Source organism: Chaetomium tenue (genome assembly GCF_020726465.1).
Source record: "Chaetomium tenue strain MPI-SDFR-AT-0079 chromosome Unknown F5144scaffold_7, whole genome shotgun sequence".
Lineage (NCBI taxonomy): Eukaryota > Fungi > Ascomycota > Sordariomycetes > Sordariales > Chaetomiaceae > Chaetomium > Chaetomium tenue.
Window position 1 is genome coordinate 379,956 of NW_027117335.1, and position 18,274 is coordinate 398,229.

General features: G+C 56.8%; 8 protein-coding genes across 8 annotated transcripts; 4 read left to right on the forward strand and 4 right to left on the reverse strand.

The window, feature by feature from the left end:
• Nucleotides 1-140: 140 nt before the first annotated feature.
• Nucleotides 141-1,436, forward strand: F5144DRAFT_585265 (P-loop containing nucleoside triphosphate hydrolase protein). Its single transcript, XM_066789686.1, has 2 exons — nucleotides 141-324; nucleotides 404-1,436. Exons 1-2 carry the CDS (start codon nucleotides 259-261, stop codon nucleotides 1,256-1,258), a joined length of 921 nt encoding a protein of 306 aa, XP_066638591.1. The 5' UTR covers nucleotides 141-258; the 3' UTR covers nucleotides 1,259-1,436.
• F5144DRAFT_615718 (uncharacterized protein) lies at nucleotides 1,437-3,039 on the reverse strand. Its single transcript, XM_066791811.1, has 3 exons — nucleotides 2,738-3,039; nucleotides 1,907-2,681; nucleotides 1,437-1,853 (listed from the first exon to the last, which is right to left on the reverse strand). The coding sequence occupies exons 1-3, from the start codon at nucleotides 2,780-2,782 to the stop codon at nucleotides 1,768-1,770; spliced, it is 906 nt and encodes a 301-aa protein (XP_066638592.1). The 5' UTR covers nucleotides 2,783-3,039; the 3' UTR covers nucleotides 1,437-1,767.
• Nucleotides 3,040-5,628, forward strand: F5144DRAFT_585268 (uncharacterized protein). The gene has a single exon (XM_066789687.1). It carries the CDS (start codon nucleotides 3,536-3,538, stop codon nucleotides 5,513-5,515), a length of 1,980 nt encoding a protein of 659 aa, XP_066638593.1. The 5' UTR covers nucleotides 3,040-3,535; the 3' UTR covers nucleotides 5,516-5,628.
• A 763-nt stretch (nucleotides 5,629-6,391) lies between these two features.
• On the reverse strand, nucleotides 6,392-7,990 carry F5144DRAFT_381070 (Thiolase, N-terminal domain-containing protein). Its single transcript, XM_066784606.1, has 3 exons — nucleotides 7,895-7,990; nucleotides 7,735-7,826; nucleotides 6,392-7,671 (listed from the first exon to the last, which is right to left on the reverse strand). Exons 1-3 carry the CDS (start codon nucleotides 7,899-7,901, stop codon nucleotides 6,511-6,513), a joined length of 1,260 nt encoding a protein of 419 aa, XP_066638594.1. The 5' UTR covers nucleotides 7,902-7,990; the 3' UTR covers nucleotides 6,392-6,510.
• Nucleotides 7,991-8,313: 323 nt separating this feature from the next.
• F5144DRAFT_585271 (fructose 1,6-bisphosphatase) lies at nucleotides 8,314-9,662 on the reverse strand. Its single transcript, XM_066789688.1, has 2 exons — nucleotides 8,779-9,662; nucleotides 8,314-8,699 (listed from the first exon to the last, which is right to left on the reverse strand). Exons 1-2 carry the CDS (start codon nucleotides 9,398-9,400, stop codon nucleotides 8,569-8,571), a joined length of 753 nt encoding a protein of 250 aa, XP_066638595.1. The 5' UTR covers nucleotides 9,401-9,662; the 3' UTR covers nucleotides 8,314-8,568.
• Nucleotides 9,663-11,020: 1,358 nt separating this feature from the next.
• F5144DRAFT_381144 (uncharacterized protein) lies at nucleotides 11,021-13,436 on the reverse strand. Its single transcript, XM_066784607.1, has 2 exons — nucleotides 12,108-13,436; nucleotides 11,021-12,058 (listed from the first exon to the last, which is right to left on the reverse strand). Exons 1-2 carry the CDS (start codon nucleotides 13,232-13,234, stop codon nucleotides 11,209-11,211), a joined length of 1,977 nt encoding a protein of 658 aa, XP_066638596.1. The 5' UTR covers nucleotides 13,235-13,436; the 3' UTR covers nucleotides 11,021-11,208.
• A 348-nt stretch (nucleotides 13,437-13,784) lies between these two features.
• On the forward strand, nucleotides 13,785-15,304 carry F5144DRAFT_596132 (cytochrome P450; the record flags this gene model as incomplete). The annotated part of the gene is made up of 3 exons (XM_066790761.1): nucleotides 13,785-13,978; nucleotides 14,118-15,109; nucleotides 15,162-15,304. 3 exons carry the CDS (start codon nucleotides 13,785-13,787, stop codon nucleotides 15,302-15,304), a joined length of 1,329 nt encoding a protein of 442 aa, XP_066638597.1.
• A 764-nt stretch (nucleotides 15,305-16,068) lies between these two features.
• Nucleotides 16,069-18,222, forward strand: F5144DRAFT_540838 (major facilitator superfamily domain-containing protein; the record flags this gene model as incomplete). Its single annotated transcript, XM_066787148.1, has 6 exons — nucleotides 16,069-16,558; nucleotides 16,621-16,751; nucleotides 16,819-16,957; nucleotides 17,014-17,139; nucleotides 17,194-17,451; nucleotides 17,518-18,222. Exons 1-6 carry the CDS (start codon nucleotides 16,409-16,411, stop codon nucleotides 18,220-18,222), a joined length of 1,509 nt encoding a protein of 502 aa, XP_066638598.1. The 5' UTR covers nucleotides 16,069-16,408.
• Nucleotides 18,223-18,274: the final 52 nt, after the last annotated feature.

The window sequence follows — 18,274 nt, forward strand, 5'->3', positions numbered from 1 at the left end:
ACCCCACATGGAAATTTTCAGGGGATCAGAACAAGCAGCCAGGAAATTTTGGCGGTGAGGTGTGGCAGAACCCACTGCTGCATGCACAGTGGGGTGCTGTGGAACCTTGATTACAGGGTCTCATGGAAGCTCTCTTAATGCTATCAGAGCTCATCAACATCAGTTGAAGCTCGACATATTCATCACATATAAAATCGTACATTGACGACGGCTAAAATACAACAAACCCATAATGGTAATATCCAAACATAGTTCACCATGAGATCCCACATCCCCCGCCGGTTCCTCCACACCACACGTGTGCTCCTCCATGAGAACCCGCTTGTAAGTCCCTCCCATACCCAGCCAGGTGGCCGACATCTTGCATTTCCCTAACGTAGATCTCCCTAACAACCCCTCGCAGGGCCTCCCCCAAAAAGGCAGCATCCCCCGCTTCCAGCGCGGCCTCCCCACCAAACGCCCCATCAAAGGCGTATCCCACATCATCGCCGTCTCCTCCGCCAAAGGCGGCGTCGGCAAGAGCACCATCGCCGCCAACCTCTCCCTGGCCTTCGCCCGGCTGGGCCTGCGCGCGGGGATCCTGGACACGGACATCTTCGGCCCCTCGATCCCCACGCTCTTCGACCTGACCAACACGGAGCCCTACCTCAACGCGCACAACCAGCTGATCCCGCTGACGGCGTACGGCGTGCAGACCATGTCGCTGGGGTACCTGGCGCGGGACGAAGCGGCGCCCGTGGTGTGGCGCGGGCCGATGCTGCTCAAGGCCGTGCAGCAGCTGCTGCATGAGGTGGACTGGACGGCGCGGAGTGGTGGTGGGGCGGTGGATGTGTTGGTGCTGGACCTGCCGCCGGGGACGGGGGATGTGCAGCTGAGTATTGCGCAGCAGGTGCCGCTGGATGGGGCGGTGGTGGTGACGACGCCGCATGTGTTGGCGGTGAAGGATGCGGTGAAGGGGGTGGGGATGTTTGGGAAGGTTGGGGTGCCGGTGTTGGGGCTGGTGCAGAATATGAGCTTGTTTAAGTGCCCGTGTTGTGGGGGGGAGACGGCGGTTTTTGGGGGTAATGAGAGGGTTGTGGCTATGTGTAAGGATAGCGGGATCGAGTTGCTGGGGGATGTACCGCTGCATCCGAATATCGGGGAGGATGGGAGTCGGGGGAAACCGACTGTCGCGGCGGAGCCCGAGTCGGAGCGCGCGGCAGTGTTTATGGATGTTGCGAGGAAGCTAGCGGCGAAGGTTGGGTTAGAGGTTAACTAAGCCGCGTGTTCGTCCCTTGAAGGTGAGGTTGGCATAATCTGGGATGAATAATGACGGTTGCATCACGAGAGGTCACGGTGTTATGTATCATATGTATGAATATTTTCAGTTTGGGAAATAGGTGAGATGGCAATACGTTAACGTGGTCAAACACATTCGGCTACAGAACACGAAACAATGCTTGTAAACACATTGGATTGCTCAGGACAGGGTATCTCAAATATATACCACGGCTAATTCTCTAGTCTTTCTGGGCCCTGTCAAATAAGACAGGAGCAGCAGCGTATCGACTGGCGAGTTTGGCTCCGAGACCACGTTAGCGTCCGTTCGAAATGAGAGTAATTAGGGTCGAAAAGAATGTAAACCAAGTTCATCCCAAACCGTAACTCCAACCTATGATGCCGTCCTTCGATAAACCGAGCGCTACCGGTCGTTGCCCCTTTATGCGGGCGCGTCTCTTCCGCTCCAAGCCGTAACGGCGTTTCTGAATGAAAGAAGACCATGTCAGTCTAGTCCAATTCTTCGTTGGGCTGGTACACATGGCGGCTCCTGGTAGGGTCTTTGCGCATTGATTGCCCGGAGCCGGTGAAGCCAACTGTACCCAGGTTAGCAATGTGTTAGAACTGAGAAGATTGTTGGGCTACTCACCTCGGCCATGGATTCCGTCAGGTGTGCGGAACATGCTGTCCTTCTTTCCCGATTTGCCAAACTTCCCCTTGGTGGTAAACTCCTGCCACTTGTTCTTGCCTTTTTCGAGCTCCTTTGTAGCCTTGATCTTCTTGAACTTGGGCCGCGGCTTCTCGTCGTTGTCGTCCGCCCCCGCCTTTCCTGCCGCCTGCGCCTGAGGATACATGTCAGCCGCCGCAGACATGACGATGCCATTGTTAGTCGAGGTCGGGGTCAGTGACGAAGGGCTAGCTGTAGCTGTCGCCGCCGAACCGCCGATGGCGTTGCTGTTGGTCGAGACGGCAGTACCGTCAGCCTTGCGCTTCTGTGCGACCGGGCGGATATCCTTAGCACGCAGGGTCTCTGCTGTGTCATAGCTTTTGAACTTGACTGTGTAAATGGGTGCCGTGGACGAACCAGTCACCGCGGTGATGCGCGCCGGGTAGAAGCCCTTGTCGCCCGAGAGCCATTTCGCCATGACATTGTCGTTGACCTGATACGCGATGACCTCGGGCTCTTTCTCTTTCTCCTCTGCGGGCGCAGCTTTCTTGAATGCTGGGTGGTTCTCGCGTGACCACTTTTGTTCGGCCGGCGGTGGCGATGGCGCCTTCTTCGGCGCGGCTGCGGGTTCGTTCTTGGGCTTTAGTTCGGCGAGAGAGTCATCGAGCAACTGGATCATCTGCTCCAGTTCACTGCGAAGCCCCTGTAGTTCGGCATTATCGGGGTCCTCTTTGAGAGACGTGATGACCAGTTCGAGCTGTCAAATGTCAGTCCTGGTTTTTTGTCTGGATAAATTTGACACCTCAAGCTTACCTGGCTCTCATATTCCTTGCGTTCTGTTTCGAGTTGGGCGCTCATTTTGATATCCAAGGACGTGAAACTGCGGAGATGACCAAAACAATGAAACACAATGTCCGTTGTCGTGGGCGTTGAAAGTGGCGGGGTCCAGATCAATAACCAGAAATTGGATATGTCTGTCTGCACGGACCTCCTATTTCCAGCCAAGACCTTCTCGGCAGTATTTCGTAAAGTTACCGTACACGGTAAGTAAGGTACCTAACCGAAGCCAGGCCGTTACTCACATGAAAAGTTCTGGAGTGAGTTCGCAGACCAGTTCTTGTGGGGGTGGAGATGCCATCCACTCTTCACCAATCAGCGTCCCGATTATTCCACCTGTTCCGTCACCGCTTTGGTGTTCGGTCACAGCGGTTGAACTCGGACAAGGAGTTCCTTCTTGAACTCGCCCAATCGAAAGAATTGCCTCCTCAAAAGCCAGCTTTTCGGTTTCCTGCCGCTTCCGATATCACCTATCTAGAAGGCCCATACCAATTGGTTGTACAAGTCTCACCGTCGACGAGAACTTCCCCAATCACGGCCTTCTCACGCTGTCGGCCCCCACCTTGCCTTATGACGAATTACCCTGCCAGTCAACAGCGACTTGATTGATTCTGCCGCTAAACGTCCAGTGGTTTGTTTGCGTCACGATCCGCTGCCCAACGGCGCGTTCCTGCACCCAGCGACCGATTCCACGTCAGAAAGGCACTCCTACGGCACTGCTCAGGCAAAAGTTTAGGGAGAAATAAGGCTCACAAAGAAACAAGTCAGCCTGTCATGGCGAGGGATAGAGAGAGCGACGGGTTGGGCGCCAACCAATCAAAAAAGCCACCCGCCGCAGATGCGAGCGACCAACCACAGCAGCAACCTCCTCAGCAGCAGTACCGGGCGAAGGGCCAGAAACACGTCGTAGGCGGGCGTCTTCATGCACGGAACCCATCCTCGAAAGGCCTCCAGAAACACCATGCCGCCACATCGACAGCGAAGTTGAATCGAAGACACGGGTCGCTTTCCCCCGATCGAGGACCCGGCACCGCGATTGCGTCCCATCACCACCGCCGAGCGACCTCCGAGCTGAAGCTGTCGCGCGACCCATCCTCGTCCAATCTCAAAAAGAACACCTCGCAGACGAACTTGAAACGCAATCGCTCGCAGGCCGAGGTCGGGAAGAAGACAAAGTCGGCCATCAACCTCCAGCGTTCCATATCGAGTCCTGCGGTCCATAAATTGAGATCCCCAGGAAACTCCAAGGTCCAATTCAATCTTGGCGACGAGGAGCAGAACGAGGACCAAGACGACGACGACGAGTGGGTAGACGCCAGCTCGTCTGCTTCGCCTTTGCTCTCCCGCCGCGGGTCTGCCGTCAGTTCCGCGTACACAACCAATGCCGCAGTCGACGACGAAGATTCGTTAGTGGGATCGCCGACGCCACACGCTGAGCTCCAGCGCACCTTGAGCAACGGGCCACAAACCGATTCGCAAAACGGCACGCCAAACGGCGCGACAGGCGGCACACAGTACGCCGCCGGCAGCCTCCCTCGCAACAACAAAACGGCACACAACGAATACCTAACATCTCGAATTCTATCAAGAACCTCTTCAAACGGCGCTCCGCCCATGATGTCGACCGAAAACGCCTCGGCCCGCCCGTCCTCCTTACGGCAGCAGTCGCCTCCGGACTCGAGCCCGGGTCCGAGTCAATACCTTTCCAATACCCCCGTTACCACAACCCAGCCCCGGCCGGGCAGCAGTGGCAAGGCGGAACTCACCTCTCGGTTTGTAGGAAACAATAGCCAGGAACCAGGATCTGGGATAGCGGGTGAATCGTTCATTCTGGCTGCGCACAGGAATGGGCCACCAAGAGCCGGATCAAATACCACGGACGACATCAACCTGCCCAAGCGACGGCGGTCTGCGGGTGCCCTATCACAAGCCCGAGGCATTGACGCGTTAAACGCTCGTCGAGCGGCCGCAGGCAATGCCAGCGACGATGAGGACGAGGACGAGCGCATCGCGCGGATACCCCGTTCACGACGGAGCGGCGACTACGCCCTGCCGCGGGAGATGAACCGAACCCAACAAAAGCTTAACCTGCAGCGCGCGAGCTCGAGCCTGGAACATCCCCATTCAGGGATGGGCATGGGCGCGCCAAGCGTCACCGCCGGCACCGGGCCCCTCATAGGCGTGCCGAACAACTACGACACCCGCGACCCGCGCATCAACAAAGCGCTCGAGCGAACAGGCATGGAATACCTCACCGTACGGCGCCACCTCAACCCCGTCGCCCGCTCCATCGCGCGCGTCATGCAACTCCCCGGCCTCGAAAACAGCCGCCGCATCCCCCGCCCGGCCACCGCGTCCTCCACCCACCACGCCTCGCGGCTCTCGGAACAATTCCACCCCAACCAGCGCGAGCCCCTCACCCGCAACTCCAGCGTCACCGACCTGATGAACGGCGGTAGCGCCAGACGTCCCCCCACCCCACGAACCAACGCCACCACCAACGGCAACGGCGTCTTCTCTACCCTGCAGAGCGCCAGCTCCAGCCTCGGCACCGACGACGGCGACGATCGCGTCAACGGCAGGATGCATCACCACGAGCGCCGGGCGCATGTGCTAGGACATAACCATAACCACGGCCATGGGTTGAGCGGAACCAGTCTTGTTGACGGGGCTGAGGACGCGGGCACGGTGGCCCTGCTGCGCATGATGTGGGAGAAGAATAATATGGAACTGAGCGCGAGCAGCCAGGACTAGAAGGACTGGGGCGCGTCGCGGTTGGTGAAGGGGGCGGGGTTGGGGTTGGTGATGAGGAAGGGGAAGAAGGTGGTGGTTGGTGGCGGTGACGGGTGTGATGATGGGGGTGATGGTGTGGACGGGGAGGGGGAGGAGGGGGAGGAAGAGGAGGGGGAGGAAGTTGGGGCTGAGGCTGGGACTGGGGCTGCTTCGCCGTGCGTTTGTGCTGCTGCTGCCGGGGATGGGGATGGGGGGGTAGACTACTCCGTTTCAGACGGGCCCCCGCCGAGTTTACTTGTTGAGGTTGAGGGCGGGCCAGTCGGCGAGTGAGGATGAGGATTGGGGCGGCGACGTGCCCCCCAGCGAGGTTGCTTTGCTATTATTCTTGGGGCTGTGTGTGGCTGGCTTACCGGTGGTACTGTACCATGGGATCTTGGAGGAACGGGATTATTAGGGTCTGGGGCGTTCGGGTTGAGCTGCTTTGCTCATAGGGGAGGTGGTTCGGTTCCTCGGACAGGGGATGGTGTTTTATCGGGTAGTTTCGCGTTTTTACATGCGCCCGTCAGAAGGGCAGTAGCATGATTAGAGAATACTTATGAATGTCTGGTTTTGTTGAGGGTAGCTTTTCATGGCGTTCTCTGTGAAGTGAGCAGCGGGGGATAGGCGACGGCCAGGAGCTTGTAGTTTCAAGGCAATAAAAATGCTCCGAGAGGGAGAACGAAGGGTTTTGATTAACTACGGTAGTTCGTTTCTGAGATGAGCTCTCAATGAGGATCATGACAAGGTTGCAGCCATTATGGTGAAAAGCCACCGCAACTTTAGGGATGAACCCACTTCACATCTGGAACCATACACTAGCATTTTATCACGAAGAAAGGTATCCCGCTTGTATGATCTTGCGTCTGTCCATGTAACCAAACCCGCATGCATTGCTCTAAGAGTACACAGCCATCATGTCATTAACAGAAAAGAAATAGGTATACAAAAAGCCCCCCCTTTTATCCCTTTCCCACCGTTTACTCAGCCACCCACACGGCAGCCATACCCATACCCGTGCCAACGCACATGGAGGTAAGCCCAATCTGCTTGCCCGTGCGCTTCAGCTCGTACAGCAGGGTCGACACCTGCCTGGCGCCGGTGCAGCCGAGGGGGTGGCCGAAGGCGATGGCGCCGCCCTTGGGGTTGATGCGCTCCTGGGGCAGGCCCAGCTCGTTGGCGCACCACAGGCACTGGCTGGCGAAAGCCTCGTTGATTTCGTAGATGTCGACGTCGTCCTTGGTGATGCCGGTGAGCTCAAAGACCTTGGGGATGGCCTTCCAGGGCCCGACGCCCATGAGTAGGGGGGGCACGCCGACGATGGACGCCGCGACGAACTTGCCCAGGATGGTCTGGCCGAGCTTCTCGGCGGTGGAGCGCTTCATCATCAGCACGGCGGCGGCGCCGTCGCTGACCTGGCTGGCGTTGCCGGCGTGGATCGAACCGTCCTTGGCGAAGGCGGCGCGGATCTTGCCGAGCGACTCGGCCGTCACGCCGGGGCGCACGCCGTCGTCGCGGTCGACCACGATCTCCTTGGTCTCGCCAGACTTGGGGTCCTCGAACTTGACCTTGAGAGGGTGGATCTCTTCCTTGAAGAGGCCGGCAGCCTGGGCGTCGGCGGCCTTCTTGAAGGAGGCGGCGGCGAAGGCGTCTTGGCTGGCGCGGGTGATGTTGCGGTCCTTGGCCATCTTCTCGGACAGGACGCCCATGGGCACCTTGCAGTTGGCGGCCTCGGGGTGGGACTCGAGGAGCTCGGAGAACTCGGCGACGGCGCCCGGGCCGTACTGGGTCGACATGCTCTCGACGCCAGCGCCGATGCCGACCTCGATCATGCCGGCGCGGATCTGGTTGGCGATGTCGACGCATGCCTGGAGGCCGGACGAGCACTGGCGGTTGAGGGTGCGGACGGCGGTCGAGTCGGGGAAGCCGGCGACGAGCGAGGCGGCGCGCATCTCGGTGGCACCGCCACCGGGGGCGAGCACGGTACCGACAACGATATCCTCGACGAGGGCCGGGTTGATCTTGGAGCGCTCAATGACGCCCTTGAGCGCGCCGGCCATGAGGTCAGCCGCGAAGGTGTCCTTGAAGGAGCCCTTGCCGCCCTTGCAGATGGCTGTCCGGAGGGCTGCTGTGACAACGATCTGGAGACGGATCGGTTAGCGCATGCAGGCAGCGGCGGGTTGCGATGGGGAACCCAAACTTACATCGTCGGGGTTCTTCTCGAGGAGCTTGGCCTTGCCGCCAGCGGAAGCGCCGCCAGAGATCTGGCCACCCAGCTGGGAGAGTCTGTCGATAGCTGCGGATGCATCGTGTCAGCGAGGGGCTAGATTCCGACTAAGCCGAGAGAAAGAGAGAGTAACATACCACCCATTGTGAAGTATGTGTATGTGGGAGGGAAAGGAGGAGACGTTGAACAAAAAAGGGAGAGATGTCAACGAAAAAGAGAGTTTTGGTGATGATTTGGTAAAGGATGTGCTAGACAGCAATGTAGTAGAAGCAGTTTATAAAGCAAAGCGCCAATCCCACTCTTTGAATAGGATGGATGCAAAGTTACCTCGGGCGGCGGCTCATGGACTTTTCCGTCGAAACTCTGGAACTCGGTCCACGAGTCGGTTGGCCTTGCCGTGGCGGTGGCCCAGGTGATGTCAGAAAGGCCGAGGCATTGCCGCATACAGTTTAGCGTTGCCTGGGGTGCATTTCTCAGCACCCGCTCAAAGCCGTTCACATGCTTAGGGAAGCCGCGCCGCACTTTGTTCCCCAGATTCTTGTCCTGCTCCGAGATCAACAAAATAGCATGAGACGACGCCAATGCAAATACCGGATGGATTTATCAATTCATGGAACACATGTCGCTCTTGAGTTTGATATTATCACGTGCCATCCTCAAACATTTGGGGGATTATCGCAATCGCCACATCATCCTTTAGCGGTTTCAGAGGGTTGGCAGCAGCAAGGAGCTGTCGCGCACAGCAACCAGGCAACTGTTCCGATTGCAAACTCAGGTATCCAACATCCTCATTATTCATTCCGCTACACGCTCACTTGTGGAATTGCTTGACCTTCTCGATCTCGTCATAGCTTCCCATGAAAATGCCCGATCTGTCGTGAATGTGTTCAGGTTCCACCTCCAACATCCTCTGCATCTTGCTGTTGACTGCTTGACCGCCGGCTAAGGGGAGAACGAGAATGTCAGTCTGTTACCAATGACTTCGCAGGGGGGGTACAAGGGCATCATCAATCAGGCTTACCATTTTCAAACACCATAGCCATGGGCGCGCACTCGTACAAAATGCGCAGCTTGCCCTTGGGGCTCTTCTTGTCGGCCGGGTACGCAAAGACACCACCGTACAGCAGGGTGCGGTAGGCATCGGCCACCATGCTGCCGATGTAGCGGGCGCTGTAGGGCTTGCCGCCCTCGGGGGCCTCCTTGAGCGACTCAAAGTACTGCTTGACGTTGTCCTCCCAGTAGAGCGAGTTGCCCTCGTTGACCGAGTAGATGGCGCGGCTGCGGGGCAGGCGCATGTCCGGGTGGGTGAGGATGAACTCGCCGAGGCCGTTGTCGAGCGTGAAGCCGTTGACGCTGCCGCCGCGCATCGTGATGACCAGCTGCGCCGACGCGCCGTACATGGTGAAGCCCGCCGCCACCAGCTCGGTCCCGGGCTTGAGGATGTCCTCCTTGGTGCCGGTCGAGCCCTCGGCCAGCTTGTGGATGGCGAAGATGGTGCCGACCGACACCCCCGCGTCCAGGTTGGAGCTGCCGTCGATGGGGTCGCACGCCACGGCGTAGCGCGCGTGCGTGCTGTCCTTGAAGAAGATGACGTCCTCTTCTTCCTCCGACACCAGCAGCGCGCACCGCCCGCTCGACCGCATCGCCTCGATGAACAGGTCGTTGGAGATGACGTCCAGCTTCTTCTGCTCGTCGCCCGTCGTGTTGGACGACCCCGCCAGCCCCGTCAGGTTGACCAGCGTCGCCCGCCGGATGTAGTACGCGATCGACTTGAACGAGAATTGGAGCGCGTGGCAGAGGAGTCTGGGGGTTGGGAGGAGTGGTCAGCCAAGATCCATATGGTCCCCTCTAGATAAAAAGACAGAAGCGGGGGGGTTAGGGTGTCGTACGTAAAGTCGCCGGTGGCTTCCTTGTGTTTTACTTGCTCCTCTGTGAGGAACCGGGTGAGGGTGACGATATGGGTGTTGACCTTCTCCCCTTCCGCCGGACTACTCCCGTTTGAAGCCATTGTGACGTCGGTGTGTGTAGTATATGCTCCTTTTCCGGCCTAGATTATATTCGCTCGTTGGGTGCTCCAATTACGAATAACTGAAGCTTCGATTGCTATTTTCAAAGGTTATCTTGGTATAGTAGGTAGCAACGCTTTGGTGATGTTCTGTCGGGACGAGACGGTCGAGGAATAAGGGGAGACAACAAACAAGAAAGGAGGGATGATGTCAGGTGGAGAATGAATGCGGGTGATGAATCACAGACATCGAGGTAAGGAGGAAGGTTAAGAACAACGGACGATCACCTGGAACTGATTTGCGTCTAATAGCTCAAGCAAGGTAGGAGCGGGATGGAAAGGAATAGGCTCTTATTAGTGCACCCGAACGGCATCCCTACCTACTTTTTACAATCGCACACGCCCCCCTTCCCGTTCCTGGCCCATCTATCACCCGGGAATCTTCCGTCCACACGGCCCAGGCCCCGGTACCCCCCAACAGAAAGGGTACATGATACGTGAGCTCGCGCCGTTACGTACGTGTTCGGGTTCCTTCTTCCCCAGAACGCGCCCCTCATCGGCCGCCGTCGGCAGAGCACGGCTATGGAGGGGTGTTGCGGGGCAGGGGCGGCTGACTGACATCAGAGCCACCCCCCCAGCCAGTTTCCAATTCCGGGGCCGGGAAAAGCTGGCTTGCTGTTGGTCAGGAATTTGAAATGGCCGTTATCTCCAGCAACAACTCAACTTCCCAGTGCTGCTGCAACCCTTCCCCATGTCTCACCCGAAATGCATCTCCATATTGAAGAAGGGAGCGTCTCCGGTCGAGAGGAACGGGACCTTGGAGAGATTGATCCCTGACTTCCGTGGAGGTTGCTCAAGGGCTCCAGGATACACACACACACTGACACAGCCGCCAACGCCCGTCTGAGCCGTCCCACTCCCGAAAGAGGATTTCCCGGGACGACAAGCATGCCGGGATACGCTTTGTCCCGAACGAGACCCGCCAGGGTCCCGCATCCAGAATCCCCGGCATTTCTTGGCCGTTGAAGTCCCCCGAATCAACGAAATGCACGAATCGGGTGCCCTAGCCATTGACGGGCGTGAGCTCGGCTTTGGGGAGAGTTCTCATGGCAGGTGACTTGGTCAGCTGAGATTTTCTTGGGCTATTTCTTCAGGGGCAATGGATCTGATTGTCATTAATTTTGGCCAAAGTCGGCCTCGTGACTTGCTCGCTTTTCGGGCTTGCTTGGCGCGTCCATGTTGGGGCTTGGAGATATACGGAGTACCCTAACCCTTGTCTCGCGGTATTAAGACCCGAGAAGCCTCAGGCTTGGGACGAAAGACTCGAAATAACGTATGTACATTGTAGTGGTCGAAAGTTCAAGCACAGTGATATGAGGGAAAAAGACAAAAGCTCCCGTCGGCGGGCGCTCAAACGTTGTTGCTTGCGCAAGTCTAGCCAGAATTCTACGTTGATGCCCGTTCTTCAAATTCCTGGACGATCCCACGAATGGAAAATCTTGGATCCGCAAACTCCTTGAACATCTGATTAGGGTCCGCTCCAAAATCCGATAGCTCCTGATACCCGTTGTCAAGCCGGTGATGCTTCGCCAGCGGCCCCCGGTTCGCCATCCACTCTGCCGGTCCTTGATAGCGAACCAAGCCCGGTAACAAGATTGATCGATCGTTCCCCGAGTAAGAATAGCCATCTCCCGTTTCCATCAAGGCAGGAACGAGCGGCTGGCTCTTATAGTTACTCGCGGGAGGCGCCACCGCTCTCCAGTCGCCGGCTCCGAAGTTGGGGTCAACCGTGGAGGTTTCGGGGGGGTAGGTGTCGGGCGTTTGCTCCAAGTTCACTTCAACAACTCCCCCCGAGGTGCCGACGTAAAAGTTGGGCGAGACATCCGAAGGCCTGGCAAGGGACCACACGCTGCATAATTTGAAGTATCGGAGTGAGTTGGAGAGGAAGTACTTGGCGTTTGGCCGATAGTAGAGGTTTTTTGAGAGGCCATGCCAGCGGCAGGGTAGGCCCAAGAGATGGTCGCAGCGCGCCCTGCCTTTCCCTTCGGTGCCGGTCGGTTTCATAAAGGGCTGGTGAGGCCGCGGGAAGGGGGCGCGGTCGAGGCACGGAAGGCCGGCGGTGTGGTAGTAACCTTTCGTCCACCGGAAGTCGAACACCTGAAGCGTGAGCCCATCTCCGCCGCCTGCTACAAATCTCTCTGTGCCGTAGGCCATGAGGGATTCGGCGACGGACCATGGATCCACATTATCCTGATAGACGGCGTCGAAAGGAGAGGATGTGCGGAGGTCTTGGAGTCTGCGTGGCGTGTGAGCACGAGGGGTCACAAAGGAAGACATGGACGTACCTTATCGTGCCGTCTTTCCACGAACTGAGGAGCAAGCTTGTTCCCCTTTTAGCCCCTGAATGTAGGTAGACTGGCTCAAGAGAGTTTGGGGAGATAGTCTTGTCAGAACCGACGCCGAATTCCTCCTCCATCCTCTTGCTCTTCCCAACTGCATGGTGAGACCAGCCGGTGGGTGTGAGGGCAAGATAACGAAGAGGGTCTTTGCAGCCGACCACAGCCAGTGCTATTGACTCCCCATTTCCCATCCATTTGGCGCCACCCAGCCTCGCAGAACTGGGTATCAGATCCCTTTCTTTCAAGTCGTAGGACGTGGAAGGGGCTATTTCCACGGAATGCTCCTCCGATAGACCGTAAATCCTCAAGTCGGTCTTGGAAGCGGCAGCAATCAACGTGCCCTTGCTGCTGTCAATGGCATCTAGAGCGTTGATGGTGCCCGGTTCGGAGAGTTGACGGGTGTTGATCCCCGGGTCGGTAGCAGAAACAAACTGGGCAATATGATCCCCGAAACGGTCTGGCTCGGCGGACAGGAGAGACAGTACACCGTTATGCCGTCCCGCAACGATGGCTCGCCCACTGCCATGCTTGACGATTTTGATGGTATTCACGTCGTCATAGCCGCCGCTGAGACCGAGCTTTCCGCCTTCTAACTTCTGCCAGGAGGTTTTCGAAACCTTGCCTCGCCCTTGACGCTCTCGATAGCGGGCGACGATATCCTCCCCGGCGCCCCACACAGCAAGCTCTTGTTGGGTAGCAAGGTCAAGGTGGGCGTCAACAACAGACATGAAGGCAGTCACCGGGTCTCTTTGCCGCCACCCGTGCCTTCCATGGGTAGGGTCTGGGCGGCGAGGAAGCAGGACCTGGAACTGAAGGGACCGCTTATCCCAGCATCGACTTTGCCAGGTCATCGATTCGGCCAGCTGCTGCCATGTGTGGCTTCCTGTAGCCGGAGCTGGGACACTGAGAGTCGGGAACCTGTTCCTGACAAAAATACGCCACCCATCGCTCTTGACCAGTTGCCGGAATTTGTGACAGGAAAGTGCGAGAGCCCATAGTTCCCGAGCGCTTTCCAAATTGGCAAAGACCAGAAAGAGGATATCGTCGGGTAGCTCCGCAAGTCGAGGAGCCATCCTTTGGTTGCAATTATAAAGCCTGTTTGAATCTCGGCTTATCGGTTTTTTGTTGTTGTTCGTTGTCAAAAATTGCAGTTTGTTTCTCTGGGGGAACTACCTCGATGTTAAACAAACCAAACAATCGCTGAACTTGCAAGTGTCAATCAGAAAGATGTGCCATTTGCGCTGAAGGCAGCAATTGGCCCAATCTGTTACTGAGTCATGGGAAGGAATGTGCTAACTGGACATTTCCCCACTGAAATACAGGGGGCTTCGATCTGTTGATAGGTGGCCTCGGAAAGTTTACCACAGACAAAGACTCAATCAAATCTGACTCTTCTTCGCTTATAAGGCTTGGACAGGCACACAAGGGAAATGGGTCATATCCATGACTGGGCTGGCGCAGCTGTCGCCGCAATAGTGGCGGTTCTTACTTACCGACTCTTAATTTATCCCACTTTCTTCTCGCCTCTGTCCCGCATCCCCAACGCCCACTGGTCCGCTCCCTTCTCAAGGAGCTGGATTCTCTGGGTTCGGTTCGTGCATCGAGAGAACAAGACCCTCCACAATGCCCATCGTCGGCTTGGTCCCGTCATTCGCCTGGGCCCAAATGAGCTCAGCGTCGATGGCCTTGAGAACGTCCGCACCGTCTACCAGGGTGGTTTTGAGAAGCCTGCTTGGTACTCGGTCTTTGACAACTATGGGTATGGCAAGAGGTTCGAAGATGAACGTGAGAGACTTCGCTTACACAACATGGTTGAAGTGTGCCTTGCATGTTCTCGGCCCGGTCTGGCGCAGAGCACTCGGCGCGCAAGCGGTTGATATCCCACGTATACTCCAACTCCTACATCCAATCGAGCGCGGCTGCAGCAGCCCAATCACAAGCCATCTTATACGATAGGTTCCTACCAATTCTTGAAGACTCGGGAGGCGAGACTCAGAATACCCATGGTATCGATATCTACTCGGTCTTCATGGCAGCGACCATGGATTTTATAGCGGCCTACATCTTCGGGCTCAAGAACGGCACCGATTTCCTAGGCGATAAGGCGTTTCGAGACCACTTCCTCGAGCTGTACAAGGCCCGTAACGATTACGGGTACTACGATCAGGAGATGCCCCGGCTCACTAAGCTCTGCCGCAAACTTGGCATCCCCCTGTGTCCCGAGTGGGCGGACGAGGCCAACGAGAAACTTGGGAAGTGGTTCCAGCGTCTCTGTACCAAAATGGAACATGCCGTCGACTCCCATCACCTCCCAATTGGACCCTTGGACCAACCTATCGTCTGGGATTCTTTGATCAACGGTTTGCGAAATGAAGAGACCAAGCGGGGCAAGGCTTCGGTGTTGTATCCGACCGCTCTCTCTAACTTCAAGCTATCCGTTGCTTCTGAACTATTCGACCATGTTCTAGCTGGACAAGAAACAGCCGGCTTGGCCCTGACCTACCTCGCATGGCGGTTGTCCCAATCGTTTGAACTTCAGGAGCAGCTCCGGGCGGAACTGTTGAGTCTGTCACCCAATATGCGGCTGACGGAAAATAGCACCCCAACCATGCCAGACAGCAAGCAACTAGACGGCCTCCCATTGCTTCATGCGGTTCTCACGGAAACCCTTCGGCTTCACGCTCCGATCCCGGGCGCACAGCCTCGCCAAACACCGGAGTCGGGTTGCCAAATCGGGGCGTACACGGTTCCGGGGGGTGTCAGAGTAGCTGCTTTGGGGTACACTCTGCACCGCGATGAAGCCGTCTTCCCCGAACCGAACAAGTGGGACCACACTCGATGGCTTCCTTCCCATTCTGACGAAGAAACCCTGAAACAGAGAAACAGACAATTCTGGGCTTTCAGTTCAGGCGGTCGGATGTGTATTGGGTCCCATTTTGCTATGCACGGTGAGTCGGTTTCCAAACTACCCACAGACACACAAAAGCTTACAAGTCATAGAGATGAAGCTCATCGTTGCTGCCATATACTCAAATTATACTAGCCATATTGTCGACGACGATGGTATGGAGAACCAGTCGGATGGCTACACCAGTCGGCCCGAGAAGGAACGCTTGTTTTTGCGGTTCAAAAAGGCAGCCTAGTGGGATTCTAGCTACGTAGCCGGTCGGCTAGTTAAGTTATCAACCATCTGAGAGACCTTCTCTTAAGGGCATTGACTTTGGGCATAAAAGCGAGAAATGACGTAGCACGATAAATAAGACGTGTCCCAGCTTGAGCCCAGGGCGACCAGGGACATGGGCATGCATAAGCCAGGCATGGTTAAGTTTATCGCCAGCCTCACGTTGAGATTAAGGCGTATATCTAGTATCCAACGCCCAACATACCTTCAAGCGACCTGGTAACTACCTTGCCCAAGCTTCGACATTGGCAAGTGTCAACTTGTCTCCTAACCGTCGACTCCCATATCAACCACTCACCGCAACCCGGCACGCGAGCTCCCCGCACTGCCAAGACGCCAAGGAGGAATCGTGCATTAGCGGTGGCATTTCCAAAGCTTGTCCGGCTGGGCAATGAGCTTGGTTTCCACCCATGTGACAGTTCTGATGGATGCCCGTTCTCCGGGTTTAAGACATCGGTGGCATCCACGGCGAGGCCTGCAAATTTTTAGCGACTCAAGTCGGCATGGTCGAGCTAAACACCCAATGAAAGAAGGGAGTAGTCTCTGCGGCACTGTAAAAACTTACCCGAAAAGGCAGGAGGTTGAGGTCACATTGTCTTCCAAGGCACCCAACCAGCTCACCCTTGACCCTTTTTTTTCTTTCTGGGTTGGGGGTTGGGAGTTAGGTTAGATTCCGCAGGGCCTCATGGAAGGGGCGTACGAAGAGAATGCATTCATAGATGCCGTGAAATGCTTATCATGGCAGTTCAAAACCCGCACACCAAGCAACTCTGACTTACCTACCTACTTGAACATCCCTTCATCGCAGGTCCGGCGCATATCTCACTACACACTAGCACCCATAGCATGCAATGCGATCGTATCCATAACCTTGAGCCTCTCGTGGGGTTCTAACTACTACGTGCCATTTCCTAAAACTATTTAAACCCAACCTCCTCCCCCGCCCCTGTCTCAATTACCCCCACGGACCTCGCCTGCCTCGCTGCGTTTCTCATCATCCACCCTCATCATCCTTCCCCGGCCCTCGTGCGAAGACAGCGGAGCTGAGAACTCCAACGTCGCAATCATGTTGTTTGGTTCCAAGAAGAAGCCAGACCTCAACACTGAGAATGCTCAGGTAGTCGAGCCACCGACGGAGAAGAAGTCGCTATGGAAATCCATCTTACCTGTGATGGCTTGCGGCGCGGGCTTGTTTTCTGACGGGTATATCAACAATGTGCGTGTTTCTGCCAAGCTAGACGTCCGGGATCGTACGCAGTGCTGACAATGCGAGCCTAGGTCATCGGGTCGGTCGTGACCATTCTGGCGATCCAGTACGGCGATGTGTGGAAGGCGTCCAATGCGAAGCACTACCTAGGTGATATTGCTTTCGCGGGGACTGTGGTTGGGCAGCTTGTGTTTGGGTATCTGTGAGTAACCTCAACCGATTTTGGGTCACCCGTCTTCGTAGAATAGGGGAACTGACCGGTGCCACAGGTCCGACAAATGGTCACGCATGAACTCGCTCATTCTCTCGACCATCATCCTACTCATTTTCACAGCCTTGTCCGCTGGGTCGTACTACCATGGCGATGCTGTGGGTATGTTTAACATACTGACCGCTTGGCGTTTCTTCGTAAGTCACCCACCAGCGCTGCCATGTTGACCCCGGGGGGACTAACACTTCAATAGGTCGGCATCGGCATCGGAGGAGAGTATCCAGCCGGCAGCGTGGGCGCCGCTGAGTCAACGAGCGAGCTCAAGTCCGGCACGAGGAACATGTGGTTCATTCTCTTCACCAACACCATGATTGACTGGGTCAGTACTCTCTTTTCCATGACTCCTAGATACATCTAGCTAATTACAAGATAGGGGTTTGTCTTCGGGGCCTTTGTACCTTATGTCGTTGCAGCAGCCTGCCACAACGACCATCTCAGCACCATATGGCGCACCAGCCTCGGCATCGGTGCCGCCTTCCCCGCTGTCCTCCTCGTCATGCGCTTCTTCGTGGAGGAGCCCGAGGAGTTCCAGAAACATTCCATGAAGCACGCCAAAACCCCCTACCTCCTCGTCCTCCGCTTCTACGGCTTCCGCCTCTTCATAGTCAGCTTGATCTGGTTCATCTACGACGTAAGCCTCCCTCCACCAGCTCCCCCTCAACCCACCACTAACCCCCCCTTCCCCCCGGGCCCCCAGTTCTCCGCCTACTCCTTCGGCATCTACTCATCCACCATCCTCGCCAACATCTTCGACTCCTCCACCGCGCCCCTAACCACCGTCTTCGGCTGGAACACCGTCATCAACCTGTTCTACATCCCGGGGACCATGCTCGGCGCGCCCCTGTCCGACCTCGTCGGCCCCCGCTACGCCCTCGCCGCCGGCGTCACCCTGCAGGCCGTCGTCGGCTTCGCCATGGCCGCCAACTACGCCCGTCTCGCCCAGCCGTCCATGGTGGGTGCCTTTACGGTGGTGTATGGGCTGTTTTTGTCGCTGGGGGAGTTGGGTGCCGGGAATAATATCGGGTTGATTGCGGCCAAGACGTGCGCTACGGGAGTGAGGGGGCAGTATTATGGTCTGGCGGCGGCGGTGGGGAAGATTGGGGCGTTTGTGGGGACGTGGGTGTTTCCGTATATTGTGGCGGCGGGGGGAGATTCGGAGACGCTGTCGGCGCAGTATCCGTTTTGGGTGTCGAGCAGTTTGTGTGTGTTGAGCGCGGTGCTGGTGGTGGTCGGGCTGCCGCATATCGGGCAGGATACGATTGCGGAGGAGGATCGGAAGTTTAGGGCGTATTTGGAGGCCAATGGTTATGATACGCGCCAGTTGGGGTTGAGGAAGGGGGAGGGAAGTGGGGGGGAGGGAAGTGGGGGGGAGGGGGAGAAGGAGAAGCCTGTGTCGATTTGATGGGGGGAGGAAAGGGGGTGAGTGCGTGCGTGTGTGTGTTAGCGAGCGAGTG

What these genes read in the sequence shown, in the direction of transcription:
- F5144DRAFT_381070 (XM_066784606.1), bottom strand. An exon ending in TCGAGAAGAACCCCGACGAT is followed by an intron (nt 7,672 to 7,734) that starts GTAAGTTTGGGT and finishes ATCCGTCTCCAG; the next exon opens with ATCGTTGTCACAGCAGCCCT.
- F5144DRAFT_585268 (XM_066789687.1), top strand. Translation starts at nt 3,536, where the DNA reads ATGGCGAGGGATAGAGAGAGCGACGGGTTGGGCGCCAACCAATCAAAA.
- F5144DRAFT_615718 (XM_066791811.1), bottom strand. Translation starts at nt 2,782, where the DNA reads ATGAGCGCCCAACTCGAAACAGAACGCAAGGAATATGAGAGCCAG. An exon ending in GCAAGGAATATGAGAGCCAG is followed by an intron (nt 2,682 to 2,737) that starts GTAAGCTTGAGG and finishes GACATTTGACAG; the next exon opens with CTCGAACTGGTCATCACGTC. An exon ending in TGACGGAATCCATGGCCGAG is followed by an intron (nt 1,854 to 1,906) that starts GTGAGTAGCCCA and finishes ACCTGGGTACAG; the next exon opens with TTGGCTTCACCGGCTCCGGG.
- F5144DRAFT_381144 (XM_066784607.1), bottom strand. Translation starts at nt 13,234, where the DNA reads ATGGCTCCTCGACTTGCGGAGCTACCCGACGATATCCTCTTTCTGGTC. An exon ending in TGGAAAGACGGCACGATAAG is followed by an intron (nt 12,059 to 12,107) that starts GTACGTCCATGT and finishes CACGCCACGCAG; the next exon opens with ACTCCAAGACCTCCGCACAT.
- F5144DRAFT_585265 (XM_066789686.1), top strand. Translation starts at nt 259, where the DNA reads ATGAGATCCCACATCCCCCGCCGGTTCCTCCACACCACACGTGTGCTC. An exon ending in TCCTCCATGAGAACCCGCTT is followed by an intron (nt 325 to 403) that starts GTAAGTCCCTCC and finishes AACCCCTCGCAG; the next exon opens with GGCCTCCCCCAAAAAGGCAG.
- F5144DRAFT_585271 (XM_066789688.1), bottom strand. Translation starts at nt 9,400, where the DNA reads ATGCGGTCGAGCGGGCGGTGCGCGCTGCTGGTGTCGGAGGAAGAAGAG. An exon ending in GGCTATGGTGTTTGAAAATG is followed by an intron (nt 8,700 to 8,778) that starts GTAAGCCTGATT and finishes TTCTCCCCTTAG; the next exon opens with CCGGCGGTCAAGCAGTCAAC.